At 39.5% G+C, this 12,153-nt stretch overlaps 1 protein-coding gene across 6 annotated transcripts in view; it reads right to left on the minus strand.

Annotated features, from left to right (window-relative positions):
* Positions 1-12,153, minus strand: part of DNAJC24 (DnaJ heat shock protein family (Hsp40) member C24) — a 111,930-nt gene that overhangs the window by 14,020 nt on the left and 85,757 nt on the right. For all 6 annotated transcript variants that reach the window (XM_057747559.1, XM_057747561.1, XM_057747562.1 and 3 more), the window contains exon 3: positions 1,770-1,908. In XM_057747559.1, coding sequence (XP_057603542.1) covers positions 1,770-1,908 — 139 coding nt within the window. The remainder of the gene's footprint in view (positions 1-1,769; positions 1,909-12,153) is intronic.

The following is a 12,153-nucleotide window of genomic DNA, read 5'->3' on the forward strand; positions in this document are numbered from 1 at the left end:
GTTCATTTCCTTCTTTCGAGAAGCCATTTACTGAATATGGGTCAAGAAGGAAAAATTAATGTCAGTAATCAAGAGAAATGACAATATAAAACTAGGTTTATTATGAGATTTTTAAAATAGCTCTTGTATGAAAGGCTTAAGACCAGCAAGTTATATTTGGATAAGAAACTTCTATTTCTTATGTAAACTGCAAGCAAATCTCAAATTAAAAGGGAAACATAGGTAACTTTTCACACACAACATACCCATGTTTATTAGTTTCTACACTTTCAGAGAAATTTTACCATGTGAACCAAGGTCAAAAAGAGCTATCTATGGATAGAATTCATCCTCAAATGAAATCACCTCTACATTCTTTTGCCAGAAGTACAAGCATTTACAGAAGAAATACAGCCTTTGAAAGATGTATATAAATGCACCAAATAGGAGGAAAAATATTCAAGCCACATTTGAAAATTAATCCAAATTCACTGCAAAGGTACATTTATTGGTTTCTTAACATTTTTTTAAAAGTATTGATAAGCTCATCAATCTTCAAAAAGTAGAAGGGCTTTAGAGATGATTAATATTATGACAGTCACTTTTAAAAACTAATACTCTAGTATGTAAGCAAACTGCTTATGAAGTCTACACAAAGGCAGCACACACTGACTGTAAGAAAGACCTAATTTTATTGATACAACTCCCTCTGTAAGAAAGACTTAATTTTATTGACACAACTCCCTCTGAAAATAGATATATATTCTATATATATTGCTGGCTTTAACCTGTAATGCCGTGTTTAGAAATAAAGCCTTATTTCTCAAATCAAACAACCTTAGTAGCAGGGGCCTTATAATCATTTTGCTAGGTTTGCTGGTGTGCTGGTGCAGGGTATGGGAGGAGACTCAATAATCAAGTGCAGAGACTGTGAGCCTTGATCAACACAGGAGAGTCAGTGCTGAGCCTGGTGCGCTGTGGCAGAGTGCAACTGCGTGTTTTCCCCACGGGCTGTAGCTGACTACTGACTCCCCCCATTAGCATGTAGGGTGCATATTGAAGGTTCAGATAGAAGGCTGAGGGGTTCCTATCCCAAGGCCAGTGCTGAAAGACAGCCCATCACTTCGTGTAACTGCAGTCCATGTGTGACAAACCTGACCTACATTTCTCCCTTTCTTTCTCACAAGAGCTTGTCGCTGTTTAAGAAGCGATTTTCTGGAATGCATAAAAGAAATGACTTTTAAAATTGCTTAGGAAATGTGCACTCCTAAAATATTATTTATAGCAATCTTATAAGGAATACAGTTTGTCCAGGAGATAATCATGAAAACCTAGCCTAAAACAAGCTCAGAGACAGCAAAGAGTGCTTTCTGACGTTATCCTTTATCGTATCTTCCTTTAGATTGTCATTTATACAATTATAGTCTTAAAAGCACTAAAATTAAAATTTTAATCAGTACCTAACTAAATTTAATAAAAAGAAGTTTTTAAACATAAAAAACATATTAATTAGGAATGTAATTAATGTAATTAAGCATTTTTCATTAGTTATAAAAAGTAGCTTTCACGGCTTCACAAGAAGCCACATCCTAGTAGTTTTGTTAACTTCTCAATGGATACACAATAATCACTGCTAAGAATAGGGCATAATTAAAAACAATGACAGAGGGGAGGAGTAAAGGAGGCAATAACAACTTGGTGCAAATGCTGGAAAGCGCTCCCAGGAACGGCTGCAGGCTGTGCTCCACGGAGTTGCCAGTGTGCTGGGGCTCCTCCCCACAGGTACCTACCGTGCTGCTGCAGGTCATACTCTTTTTTTGTCTCTTCATTCCCTAGAATTTTCCATGCCTGATCAATTTCGATGAACTTCTGTATACATTCCTCCACTGTTCCTGCTGGCACATCTGCACTTTGTTTATCTGGATGATACTGCCAATCAAAAATAAGGGGGGGCGGTGATGAGTAGAGTTGGGGGGTAGGTTGAAAAAAAAGAAACTCTAAATCTGAGCTTTAGTTAAGAGAGAAGGTAATGAGAAGATGAAAACTGAGATGCCAAGCAACGAGACAAGAGTGTCGGGCACAGGAGACGACTGCCAGGTTAATTAGAGCACCGGAGTAGCTATAAATCCACCCGTGACATAAGCTGTCACAACGTGCAAAGACAGCATTTTCTGGATAATTTGCTGATGGGATCACTGGTCTCATGGACAATTTACCTGGAGAGGATGACTAACACAAACAGAAACAGGTACATGCAGATGAGCAGGACCTGACAGAAGAAGAGTACAAACTCTGCAGAGTATGAAGCTCTCCTTATACAATATGCTTGGCTGTGGATATCATCACAATGGACTACTAAGCTTTTCTTCTGAAATTGTACCATTATAGTTTAAATTAAAACAATTCTCATCTTCTGGCTCAGCCCTGAAGATTTTAAAGTTATAAATCCCCAAGCATAAATTTTTATTGAAAATGGGTATTTTAGGGCAGATTTGTAAGAAACAACTTTAAAGAACTCAACAAAACATTTGCATACAAATTAATTCATTGGTAAGTCTTTCTTCCACACTGCTCCTGACCCTCACTAGCAGAGCAAAGGCTAATGTGATATTTGGTTGCCCAGAAGAACTAATGAACATCCTGCATGCTGGGAGAAAGATTATAGTGCAAAGAGAAATCAGGCTTCCATTTTCCCTTTGGCAAACTCTTTCTTTTCCTCTCTTCCTATGCCCAAATCTATCAGCTATCAACATTTAAATATTTAAGCTAATTAATATAATGACTGAAGCAAAGAACAGGAAACTAAGGCTTTACTTTTTCACCTATTTAGGCCATGATTTATCAAATGATGCTCATAAATGTTATTTCCATACTGAGGTTTAAGCAATCCTTAAAGCTAAGATATTAAGTAATGTATGTACCAAAGCCAAAACAGAGTTGGCTGCATTAAGTTCTGTAGCTAACCCTTCTTCTACCACTATGTGAAGAAGATCTGTATAACAAGTTTGGTATGAATCAATGTTATTCCACGCAACATGCTCAAATACACCACTACTACACATTTAAGATATATCAATACTTACCTGTGAAAACTCAATCCCAGTATGCCACAAACATTGAGTAAGGCCCTAGAGAAATCATTCTAATCTAGCAGCTGTATTATAGGAGTACAGACTAGAAGACAGGTAATTTCTAATAAGCCACTACAGAAACCAACAGTGGTTGGTACAATGAACAGAACACATTGGGCCTGATCATGTACCAACCTAACCAAGAAAGCCCTACAAAACCAAGAACTAGTTCCTGGTTGCCCAAAACTAAAAGCTATCACTAAATTTTGAGTCATATGTCAGTAGTTAAAACACAATTCAATTATTTTCCCTAACTTGGTATTTTCCTGACTACTATTTTAAATAAGTAATTAACCATCTGAGGCTTTTAGATTTATTCTGTTGTGCTAATAGAATGCAATAAATTTTATCTCATGATACAGGCTTGAATTAAAAAATGACAATTACAGCAAGAAAATAAGTATGTCATTTGGGGTACTAAAAGCCTCAGTCCAATCTGCTTTGACAGCAAGTTCCAGAACAAAATGAAGGTCTAAAAAAGGGAATACATTCTATGGTAGGCTGATAATAGCACCCAAAGATGTCAGATCCTAATCCCTAGCTCCTGTAAATGTTACCTTATTTGGAAAAGGGGTCTTTGCAGATGTGACTAAATTAAAGATTGGGAAGATTATCCTGAACTGTCCAGGTGGGTCCTAAATATAATCAAAGAGTTTTTATAAGAACGAGGCAGAGGGAGATTTGACACACAGAGGGGAAGGTGATGTGAAGACTGTGCAAAGAGAGATTTTAAATATTGGCTTTAAAGACTGGAGTGATGAGGCCATAAGCCAAGGAATGTGGACAGCCACCAGATGCTAAAAGAGACAAGCAATGGACTCTCCCCCTAGAGCTTCTAGAGGAATGGTGGCCCAGCCAACACTTTGATTTTGGCCCACTTATATACTGATTTTGGATTTCCAGCCTCCGGAATTGTGAAAGAATAAACTTCTGTTGTTTTAAGCCACCAAGTTCATGATAATTTATTTCAGCAGCCACAAGAAATTATACATAATCTAAATACATCTGTGGTTTAAAACTAGAATATAACAGACATAACAACTTCTAAAGATATTTCAATTAAAGATCTATTAATAAAATGGTGTCATTATTATGTACATTCTTAACTTAAAATCTGCAGTGATTCTTTATTGCCCACGGAAACCAAGGCGCTAATACTAGGTTTCAAGACTTTCTGATCCCAATGGATGTTAATTTTTTTCCCACTATTTCTATATTGGAGCCCTCCCATGAGAGGCATACTTGAGCATTCACTAGCACCACAAGGGACCACAGTCATTTTCTTCTGTTGTCAAGGTTTATTTTATTCTTTGCTCTTTTTTACTTTGAATCCCACTAGCCAAACCTTCCCAAGGCTATTCCTACTTCACTCACTCAATGATCAAATGGAAGACAGAAAATCTAAAGCATCCTGTGTTCCAGGGGCTCGCTTACTGAGGAGCCAGAAACAGCCACAAAAAGAGAGCATGAACTCTGTTACTTTGGAAAAATGCCAGCTAAATCAAACAAACAACAGGGAGTTCTGAGGAAAACATTCACCAATCAAACACGGAAAATATTTATACTCTCAATTAACAGAATAGGTATGTATTAAAATCAATGTTGCAAAGTTCATTTATTTTAACTTCTATTTGCTACCAGTACTAAATTGAAATGCATTTTGCTGGAACTGGAAGAACTTAAGTCACCTGGAAGCAAAGAACTCAAAATTAAGAAATCAGCAAATCTTTCAACAAACAATTAGAAAATTAAAGTTTAAGAAATTACCAATTACAATAGCCTCAAGGGGAAAAAAATGGAAGGAAATGGAATGAAATAATATAATCCTGATGGGACGATCAGGTCTATTTTTCCTAAACTAAAAAATTTTAGGCAATTCCTATAAAATTCCAGTGAGTCACTTTGAAGAAGTAGACCAGATGATTATAATATTTACATGGAAAAAAAATGATCTAGAATAGGCAAAAGAATCTTCAAAAAGTACAAAGCTGAAGGACTTAACATGACCTGATTTCAAGACTTAATATAAAGTTATGGTGATCATGACTGTAGTACTGGCATAAATATATACAAACAGTAGAATAGAAGAGTCTAGAACTAGACCATATGTATACAGTCACTTGATTTTCAACAAAGGTGCCAAGCCAATTCAACTGGGAAAGGACAGTCTAGAACAAATGATGTTGAAACAGCTGGATGTCCATGTGGAAAAACATTAACCTCAATCCCGATCTCACTACATATACAAAAATTAATTCAAGGTGAATCATAGATATAAATGTAAAACACAGAACCATAAAACTTCTAGAAGGAAGCACAAGAGAATACCTTTGTCCCTTGGCATAGACTGCTTTGACAAAAAGCACGAACTATAATGAAACAAAATGGATAAACTGAACTTCATCAAATTTTAAAACTCTCTGCTCATCAAAGGTACCATTAAGAAAATAGACAGACAAGCCACAGACTGGGGGAAAAAAATACTGGCTAAATAATTATCTAACAGAGTGTGGGAAGACATTCGGGAACCTTTTTGTAACCTTGAAAATGCTGAAGTATGTGGGCCGAGCGATGGGATTCAGGGTGTGCTGCTTGAGCGGTGGAGGAGCTGAGGGTGCGGGGCGTGGAGACTAATATCACCCTGTTTGGTCCTGAAGGATGGCTGGTTAGCCAAAGACGGGTAAGATTCCTCAGAGGAGGAACAACCTAAGACAGGCACAGCCGCAGAGGGGCCAACAGGGGTGGTGCATAGAACCTTCCTTATATCACCATGTTTGGCCCTGGAGGATGACTGGTTAGCCAGAGACGGGTAAGATTCCTCAAGGGAGGAACAACCTAAGACAGGCACAGTCGCAGAGGGGCCAACACGGGTGGGGCACAGACCCCCAATATCTGAGAGAGGTCTCCTGCCCCCAGGGCTGTTTTGCTCTCCACACCCAGCTCAAATCCACACCTGCTCAGCTCGGACCCAGGAGGCAAACAAGGATCATTGCCCCAGTCATGTGAGGCCTTTGATTGTTTATGAGTGTAACCTGAGAATGTTAGCCCACGAACTCAATAAAAGCAACCTGGGATGAGTCAGCAGGGCTCTTGATCCGAGAGGTCTTGAGCCCCCCGGTCCCACTTTTCTCTTCAGTCTGTGTCTGTGTCTTCTTCAAGCTTGCGGCACCCGTCACTCGCCTCGAGTCGCCGAGCTGGTCTCGGCAAGTGGCGCCCAACGTGGGGCTCGAAAGGCTTGAGTGACGAAGGTTCACGGAAAGTGAAATTGATAAAAGTAAAGAATTGGGAAGTGCCGTGAAGCCCCCAAGAGGAGAGTAAGAGGCCTCTGAGAAAATCCTGCCAGTAAGTAAATCTCTTGGGTAGTCTGTGTTCGGGGTAAAATACGGGAAATAAAAGTTTAGATTAATATCAACCAGATGTATGCCTGTTACGGCAGCTCCTAAGGGCAGGTGGAGTAAAAAGCAAGTGAAGGTCTTGTAAAAAGCAAGTGAAGGTCGATTGTTAGAAATTCTGTAAATAGTTGAGAATATTGTATATAGTTTCCTTCTTTAGGCTAATACTGGGTTTATATACTTGGGGATAAGGTTGGGAGCAAACTTAAAAAATTGCATTCTAAAGGGACTCCCGTACCAGGTTCTGTTTGGTCAATGTGGTCTCTGATTAAGTTAGTATTAGAGCCTCTATGGGCTCCTGAAGGCTCAAAAGATAGCTCTGATGAAAAAGCCGATCCGTCAGAGGACCGATGGGCATGTGCGGTGCCAAACAAAACTGAAAAACAAAAAGGAATTAAAATTCATACTGAAGTGATTGATAATGATTATACTGGAGAAATTAAAGTGATGATATCAACTTCGGTTCCATGGAAAGCCCATCCAGGTGATAGAATAGCACAGTTGCTTATTCTGCCATATTATAAGATTGGCAATAGTACAAAAGTAAGGAGAATGAAAGGCTTTGGAAGCACAGGAGAGGCTGGAGTTTTCCTCTCTGAAAAAATTTTAGAAACACGCCCGACGTGCTCAGTGACTATAGATGGAAAAGCTTTTAGAGGATTAATAGACACAGGTGCTGATGTTTCAATTATAAGCAGTAATCATTGGCCTTCTCGCTGGCCTACTTGTCCTGCAGACATTACAGTGGTAGGTTTAGGTAGATCTCATGGCTTGCAGCAAAGTGCTAAAATATTGCCTTGTATTGGCCCAGATGGGCAGCCAGCCCACTTACAACCCTATATAGCAGACCTTCCCATTAATTTATGGGGAAGGGATTTATTGCAACAATGGAAGGCTGAAATCCACATTCCAACGTTAGATACTTATAGTATGCGAAGTCAAGAAATGCTGGTAAATCAAGGATATCAGCCAGGGTTAGGTCTTGGTAAATATCATCAAGGGAAACTATTTCCCATTCCAGCTGAAGGTAATGCAAGTAGAGAAGGTCTTGGATATCAGTCTTTTCACTAGTGGCCACTGTTCGTAAAAGCTTACTGCTTCCCCCAGCACCAATCCCATTGACCTGGAAAACTGATACACCTGTATGGGTTGAGCAGTGGCCTTTAACCATAGAAAAGTTAGAAGCTCTAACAGAATTAGTGACTGAACAGTTAGAAAAAGGACATATTGAAGAATCTTTTAGCCCATGGAACTCTCCAGTATTTCCAATAAAGAAAAAAACTGGTAAATGGCGTTTATTAACAGATCTCAGAGCAGTCAATGCAGTTATACAACCAATGGGGGCCTTACAACCAGGCCTCCCATCACCTAATATGATCCCTGCTAATTGGCCTCTAATAGTTACTGATCTGAAAGACTGCTTTTTCACCATTCCATTACACCCCAAAGATAAAGAAAAATTTGCTTTTTCTGTGCCTGCACTAAATAATAAAGAACCTCGAAAAAGGTTTCAATGGAAGGTGTTACCTCAAGGCATGTTGAATAGCCCTACTATTTGCCAGAATTTTGTTGCTAAAGCCCTTGAACCAGTACGACTAGAATTTCCTAATTGTTATCTTATCCACTACATGGATGATATCTTGTGTGCTGCTCCTAATCAAGATTTGCTTACTTCTGCGTATATTAGCATGCAGCTTTGCCTTGATAGAGCAGGACTTAAAATAGCTCCGGAAAAGGTACAAATGCATAGCCCGTATCAATATTTGGGCACAATAGTTGATAGAACAACTATTAGACCACAAAAGGTGGAACTGAGGTCAGATCAAATCCAAACTCTTAATGATTTGCAAAAACTCCTAGGAGATATTAATTGGCTTCACCCATGCATAGGGATCCCCACCTATGCATTGTCTAACCTATTTGCTTTGTTAAAAGGAGATTCAAAATTAAATAGTCCAAGAACTTTAACATCAGCTGCTTTAGAGGAACTAAAACTTGTAGAAAGTAAAATTCATTCTTCTCAGTTACAGAGAGTAACTGTTAATCAGCCATTGCAATTAATTATATTACCTTCTCATTCACCTACAGGGATATTAATGCAAAATGAAGGAATTGTGGAATGGCTGTTTTTAGCAAATACTGTGGTAAAATCCTTGTCACCTTATTTAGAATTATTAACTCAGTTGGTTCTGAAGGGAAGAACTCGAAGTAAGCATTTAATTGGAACTGACCCTTCACATATAATTATTAATTTAACTACTAAAGAAATTCAGGCTTGTTTCCAAAATTGTGTAAGTTGGCAAATTGCCTTTGCTGATTATATTGGAAAAATTGATAATCACTATCCGAAAAATCCCATTTTGCAGTTTCTTAAGAGAACTCAATGGATTCTACCTCGAATAACAAAATCTGATCCTATACCAGATGCTTCTATAATTTTTACTGATGGCTCTAGTAAGGGCCGAGCGGGATATACGGGATTTAAAACACGACAAATCCCTGTCCCTCACTTTTCAGCTCAGCAAGCAGAATTATATGCAGTTATCTGTGCTTTGCAAGACATACCTCAGGCCGTTAATATTTTATCTGATTCTGCCTATGTGGTTCAAGCCACTAATATGATAGAAACTGCTACTATCAAGCAGTCTATTCCACAGCCTCTTTATGATCTTTTTCTATTACTTCAACGAGTTGTCCATTCTAGAAACGCTCCTTTTTATATTACCCATATTCGGGCCCATACTACTTTGCCTGGGCCTCTGGCAACAGGTAACAGAGCTGCTGATAGACTTGTTGCACCCATATTGGATGAAGCTCAACATTTCCACCAATTAACTCATGTAAATGCTAAAGGCTTAAAAATGAAGTTTGATATTACATGGAATCAAGCCAAAGATATATTAAGAACGTGTCCGTCATGCCAAATTATTAATAATCCTCAGCAATCTGAACCTGGTGTAAACCCACGGGGCTTGCGCCCTAATTCTTTATGGCAAATGGATGTTACTCACATCTCATCCTTTGGTAAGCTCTCCTATGTGCATGTAACCATTGATACATTTTCTCAATTTATATGGGCTACTGCCCAGTCTGGTGAAACTGCAAAGCATGTGCAAAAGCATTTATATGCATGCTTCGCAGTCATGGGGTTGCCACAAGCCATTAAAACAGATAATGGCCCTGCTTATATTAGTAAAGCATTTCAACAATTTCTTGATATGTGGTCTATATCACATTCTACAGGACTTCCTTACAACCCCCAGGGACAAGCAATAGTTGAAAGAGCAAACCAACTACTTAAAAACATGCTCCAAAAACAAAAAGGGGGAATCACCCAAGGGCAACAAACAATTTTAAATAAAGCCTTATTTACTATTAATTTTTTGAATGTATCTGCACAGGCTACGGATACAGCAGCTGAGAGGCATTTTCGAGCCTCATCTAAGAATGTGACTCATTTTAATGATGCACAGCCGCTGCTATGGTGGCAGGACCCATTGACTAATATCTGGTCATCAGGAAGGTTAATCACATGGGGAAGAGGGTTTGCTTGTGTGTCACCAGGACAAGGCCTGGAACCTGTGTGGATTCCATCTCGGAGAATTAAGCCATATCATGAGCGTTCCAAAGAAACGCCATCTTAAATGGGATGTAGAATCTCCGGAGATGAACTTTGTACATTTGTTTTCAGGTTTGAGCTTTGGATACTAAGTTTACTAATTATGCCATCCCTGATAGACCTTTGTGTAAAATAAAATGGATATGGGCTGACAGACAAGATCAGATTCTTTGGGATGTTTGCTGTGGGACGGAGGGTGTGATACTACTTAATGGTTCCTATGGAACAGTATGAAACTGGTCCCCTAAGGGGTATGCAGTCTCTAATGGTTTACACCAAAAAAACTCCTCCTGCAATCCCTATAAAAGGTTGTGATGGCATATACCAATATTGCCATGCACTCGCCCTATCCCATCTTATGGCTTAGGATTGGATTAATACTTCCTTGGCCTCAATTAGAGAATGGCAAAGCTCACACAGAAATATGGAAACTTCCCTTAAGTTTAAGAACATTACAAATCTGGAATGGCCATGATGCCAGTGACACATCTGCTGGGATATGGAGCGGATGGTCTCACACTGGACATACAACAATTACAAACTAAAATAACTGGCATGCAATATGATTTTTGCAGTCTCTACACCAAATTTGCTACTTTACAAAGTATAGCTGATGGATTAAAAGCATTGCATCCATTGGATTGGATAAAAGGCATGAATAGCAGTCTCCTAAGCATTTTGATACTTTTTGTTGTCTTTTAATTATCCTATGTTTAAGTTCTCAGGTGCGCAGGAGGAACACTCCAAGGATTGACTAAAAAAGAAATAACTCAATAGGCTTATCTTCTCCTACAGGCTTATCTTCTCGGACGAAAACAAAAAGGGGGAGATGTGGGAAGACATTCGGGAACCTTTTTGTAACCTTGAAAATGCTGAAGTATGTGGGCCGAGCGATGGGATTCAGGGTGTGCTGCTTGAGCGGTGGAGGAGCTGAGGGTGCGGGGCGTGGAGACTAATATCACCCTGTTTGGTCCTGAAGGATGGCTGGTTAGCCAAAGACGGGTAAGATTCCTCAGAGGAGGAACAACCTAAGACAGGCACAGCCGCAGAGGGGCCAACAGGGGTGGTGCATAGAACCTTCCTTATATCACCATGTTTGGCCCTGGAGGATGACTGGTTAGCCAGAGACGGGTAAGATTCCTCAAGGGAGGAACAACCTAAGACAGGCACAGTCGCAGAGGGGCCAACACGGGTGGGGCACAGACCCCCAATATCTGAGAGAGGTCTCCTGCCCCCAGGGCTGTTTTGCTCTCCACACCCAGCTCAAATCCACACCTGCTCAGCTCGGACCCAGGAGGCAAACAAGGATCATTGCCCCAGTCATGTGAGGCCTTTGATTGTTTATGAGTGTAACCTGAGAATGTTAGCCCACGAACTCAATAAAAGCAACCTGGGATGAGTCAGCAGGGCTCTTGATCCGAGAGGTCTTGAGCCCCCCGGTCCCACTTTTCTCTTCAGTCTGTGTCTGTGTCTTCTTCAAGCTTGCGGCACCCGTCACTCGCCTCGAGTCGCCGAGCTGGTCTCGGCAACAGAGGACTTGTATCCAGAATAAACAAATGCACAAACAAAAAATCCTATAAATCGATGGTAAAAAGACACACTAATTAAAAATCGGGGGAAAAACTTGAACAGACATTTGTCAAAAGAAGTCAGATGAACAGACAATTACACATGAATATGTATTCAAAACTTTTCATTAGTTATCACGGAAATGTATATTAAAATCATGAGATACTACTAAACACCTAACAGAATGGCTCAAATAAAAAAAGACTGATAACACTAAATGCTGATGAGGATACGGAATAACTGGAACTCTCATATGTTACTGGCAGGAAACAACTTGGTATAAGTCGTTATAAAGAAACACACACATCTACTCTGTGGTCAAGCAATTTCACTTCTGGAAAGTTACCCAAGAGAAATAAAACATAAAAAAGTATGCCCACAAAAAGACTTAGAATGTACTAACACTCATTCATAAAAGCCAAAACCTGGAACCATAAATGTCTATCAACAGGAGAATGGATAA

This window comes from Hippopotamus amphibius, chromosome 9 (genome assembly GCF_030028045.1).
Source record: "Hippopotamus amphibius kiboko isolate mHipAmp2 chromosome 9, mHipAmp2.hap2, whole genome shotgun sequence".
NCBI classification, from domain to species: Eukaryota; Metazoa; Chordata; class Mammalia; order Artiodactyla; family Hippopotamidae; genus Hippopotamus; species Hippopotamus amphibius.